Source organism: Uranotaenia lowii, chromosome 1 (genome assembly GCF_029784155.1).
Source record: "Uranotaenia lowii strain MFRU-FL chromosome 1, ASM2978415v1, whole genome shotgun sequence".
Lineage (NCBI taxonomy): Eukaryota > Metazoa > Arthropoda > Insecta > Diptera > Culicidae > Uranotaenia > Uranotaenia lowii.
In genome coordinates, this window is record NC_073691.1 from 49,806,399 (window position 1) to 49,810,304 (window position 3,906).

The following is a 3,906-nucleotide window of genomic DNA, read 5'->3' on the forward strand; positions in this document are numbered from 1 at the left end:
AAGGCGACGGTGGATGGAACGCAGTTCTGTGTGCGGATTTCGGGTGAATTGTCGAGTTAATCCCAATCGCGCAGGGGGCTTTTACAAGGCGATGGTTTATCCTGCATGATGTTCAACGTGGCACTAGAAGGTGTTATTCGACGAGCGGTGGGTGGAAAGCGGGGCATCATCTTTCAACAGATCCAGTCAACTTATCTGCTTTGCCGATGATATTGATATAGTCGGCAGATAATCTGTGGCGGTGGGGAGATCTACTGCAAATTGAAACGCAAAGCAAGAAGGATTGGGTGATGATTGAAGGGTTACGATCTACGGTTACGAATTGGAGATTGTCGAAGACTTTGTCGATCTCAGCTCACTGGTGACTCACTGGCGAATGATCAGTTGAAGTCGCGCATATTATGGACTCCACAAGCAACTGCGGTCGAGAAGACTTAGCCCTCGCACGAAGTGTAACCTGTATATGACGCTCATTAGACCGGTTGTTCTCTACAGGCACGAGACATGGATATTGTTCGAGGAGGACCTGCGTACACTTGGAGTATTCGAGCGACGAGTGTTAAGAACCATCTTTGGCGGCGTACAGGAGAACGGAGTGTGGAGGCGAAGGATGAACCGAGAGCTCGAGCGACTCTACGGCGAACCCAGTATCCAGAAGGTGGTGAAAGCTGGCCTGATACGCTGGGCAGAACATGTTGCGAGAATGCCGTAAGACTGCCCTACAAAATTGGTGTTCGCTGCCAATCTGGTAGGAACGAGACGAGTAGGGCGCAACGAGCCCAGTACGAAGTCACTTATTATGTCAAACGTGAAAATTCTTCGAAGGAAAACACCAAAACGCACGTTTACAGTTATAAATTTCGTTTATTTTTCAGTTAGATTAATGATATTGGTTTCAGATAAAAAAAAATGCCGCTTCCACAATTTTTGGCTTAAATTTTACAACAACCTTCACTTGATCAGTAAGAAGAATAGCTGCGCATGTGCTTCTCGTAGTCTGGCAGTCCAGCAAAAACGTTCGATTCAATACCGCACTCGTTGGAGCCACGTGCAATCTTCACGAAACCACTGGTTCCCCAGGTGGCACCCCAGCTGTTAGCAGCCAGCCAGTATTTGACACCATCCTCGACACCCCAGCCGATGATACGGAGCACGTGAGTTCCCTTACCCTCTCCTGTAACATGCTTGTAGACACCGCTCTTGTAGGCCCTGAAGTCGTCGTAAACATTGAAAACGGCCATAACGGGTCCAAAGCGGAAGATTTCGGACTTGATGGCGTCTTCACTAGCAGCGACGCGGTACCCGGAACGTCCATAACGGCGATCCTGACAAGGGTTGGAGCAAGCTGGTGCCTGTTCTCTGGGGTTGGTGCTGTTGCAGGTTGTGAATGGATACGAATGACAGGCACCCTCACGTCCATAAGGAGCTCCACTTCCGATACCGTACTTGACCCAGTAATCCCAAGGTTGGTTCAGTTCAGCGCCATTACAAGCCTCCTCGCGTCCCTCCTTGCGGCACAGCAGCTCAAACTCTCCGAAGTTAAAATTATCCTTGGTTGGCGAGTTGACACACCAACGATCGCTCATCACAGAAACGGCCGCAACAACGACAGCCGATCCACAGCATCCCTGATCGCGAACTTCACGGATTGAGTTACACTTTGGCCACTGGGTGCGAGCATCGAATTCCTCCGGGATGTCCCGGTACGCTTGACGCAGGAAAGATGACGAACTAATCGGCAGCGTCTTGGTTCCGTTTTGCTTCTTGACTCCAGTTTTGAAGAAGGTCAACGGCACCGGATATGGTCCAGCCACCCATTGATTGGTGTTCTTGTTGACGGCCTCGGTCAGCGATTTCTGGATCGCCCGATCGCTGGTTTGTTGCGCGAAAGAGACATGGCACAGGGCCACGGCAAGAACTACGAAACGCAACATGTTGGACGGATGATTCCAAACCAAACTGTTGATCGATTTTCAAGTGTCGGGGGTTATTTATAGTCAACAGCCAGCTGATTGCAGCGATTGGGATAGTTTACAGATCTGGTTCATTGGCATCTTATCAGTCTGTTTGGTTTTCTAAATTTTTGCACAATTTTGACGCTGAATCAAAACTGGAAACAAACTTTAAAAACATCAACAATGAAAATTAACTTCAATTATTTTTTGGAGAGTACATACATAGAAATTTAAATTTAATGAATTTTACTATCGTTTATTCGATCGGAAATGTTTACTTTAACAGCTGATTTAAAGTTTTTTTTACTGTGCATAACAGATGTAGGTCACTAAAAATTAATCTTATATTGTTCAACCAAAGCACTAGACAACTATAATTCGATTGATTGAGTCAATAAGATCATTCATTCGAAAACTTAGTTTACATTTTCATCCCTTCAATCAGTTCTGTTATCATCTTTGTGAAAAATAAACACCATCCACGTTAAAAAATCGACTAAACAAGGTGATGCTTAAACTCACAACACTGTTGGTTTGCTTCGTCAGAACTAACCCATTTTTGAAACGAAAAGATTACCCCGGCTCCCAAAAGTTTACAATTTATTTGTGTAAATCAATTAATATAACCAATCTTATCATATATTTAAACTCAAAGTAGAACATCTATACCTGTGTATTTTATTTTGACTAAAAAAAATAAAATATAGATATACAAAAATGAGCCGTCCGACGTGAAAGGCAAAATGTGAGACGTAAGACATGAGAGAAAGAAATGAAAAACGAAGAGAGCATCGATAAGTGAGACGTAAGAAGTGAAATACGTGAAGTTGGACATGAGAAGTGAGATGCGAGACAAGAAACGGGAAACGTGAGACGTGAGCATTGAAAAGTGAGACGTGAGACGAGAGACGAGAGACGAAAGACGAGAGACGCAAGACAAGAGACAAGAGATACACGAGAGACGAGAGACGAGAGGCGAGAGACAAGAGACGAGAGACGAGAGGCGAGAGACAAGAGACGAGAGACAAGAGACTAGAGACGAGAGACGAGAGACGAGAGACGAGAGACGAGAGACGAGAGACGAGAGACGAGAGACGAGAGACGAGAGACGAGAGACGAGAGACGAGAGACGAGAGACGAGAGACGAGAGACGAGAGACGAGAGACGAGAGACGAGAGACGAGAGACGAGAGACGAGAGACGAGAGACGAGAGACGAGAGACGAGAGACGAGAGACGAGAGACGAGAAACGAGAGACGAGAGACGAGAGACGAGAGACGGGAGACGAGAGACGAAAGCCGAGAGACGATACACAAGAGACGTGAGAAGTTAGACGTGAGACGTGGGACGTGAGACGAGAGATATAAGACATGAGACGTGAGACGTGAGACGTGAGACGTGAGACGTGAGATGTGAGACGTGTAGCGTGACGTGAGATGTGAGACGTGAGACGTGAGACGTGAGACGTGAGACGTGAGACGTGAGGCGTGAGACGTGAGATGTGAGACGTGAGACGTGAAACGTGTTGCGTGAGACGTGAGAGAATTGATTAGTAACACGTGAAAGTGAGACGTAAGAAGTGAAAAGTAAGAAGAGAAACGTGGAAAGCGATACTTGAGAAGTTAGACGTGAGACATGAGACGTGGGAACTGAGAAATGAAACGCGATAAATGGGGAGACGTCTTATGCATCATGTCTCCTATTGCATACAAGTTGCCGAAAAAAACTGTTTTAAAAAAAATCTTATTTTCTGTGATTTTACCCAAAATTCTGTGATGGTTTTTTGTGATTTAAATAGCATAAATGTCTTGAAAAAGTCATGAAACATTGAGTTTTTTTTACATTTTAGTCGTGAAAAATCAATTAACAATAGATACCAATCCAATGACGATTTTCCAAAAAAAAAAAAAGAAATCCAAAATTTATGCTGACATAAATAATTGGAATTCGGA

General features: G+C 45.0%; 1 protein-coding gene across 1 annotated transcript; it reads right to left on the minus strand.

The window, feature by feature from the left end:
- Positions 1-900: 900 nt before the first annotated feature.
- On the minus strand, positions 901-1,948 carry LOC129738903 (cathepsin B-like). The gene has a single exon (XM_055730235.1). The coding sequence runs from the start codon at positions 1,932-1,934 to the stop codon at positions 960-962; it is 975 nt and encodes a 324-aa protein (XP_055586210.1). The 5' UTR covers positions 1,935-1,948; the 3' UTR covers positions 901-959.
- Between the last annotated feature and the right edge of the window lie 1,958 nt (positions 1,949-3,906).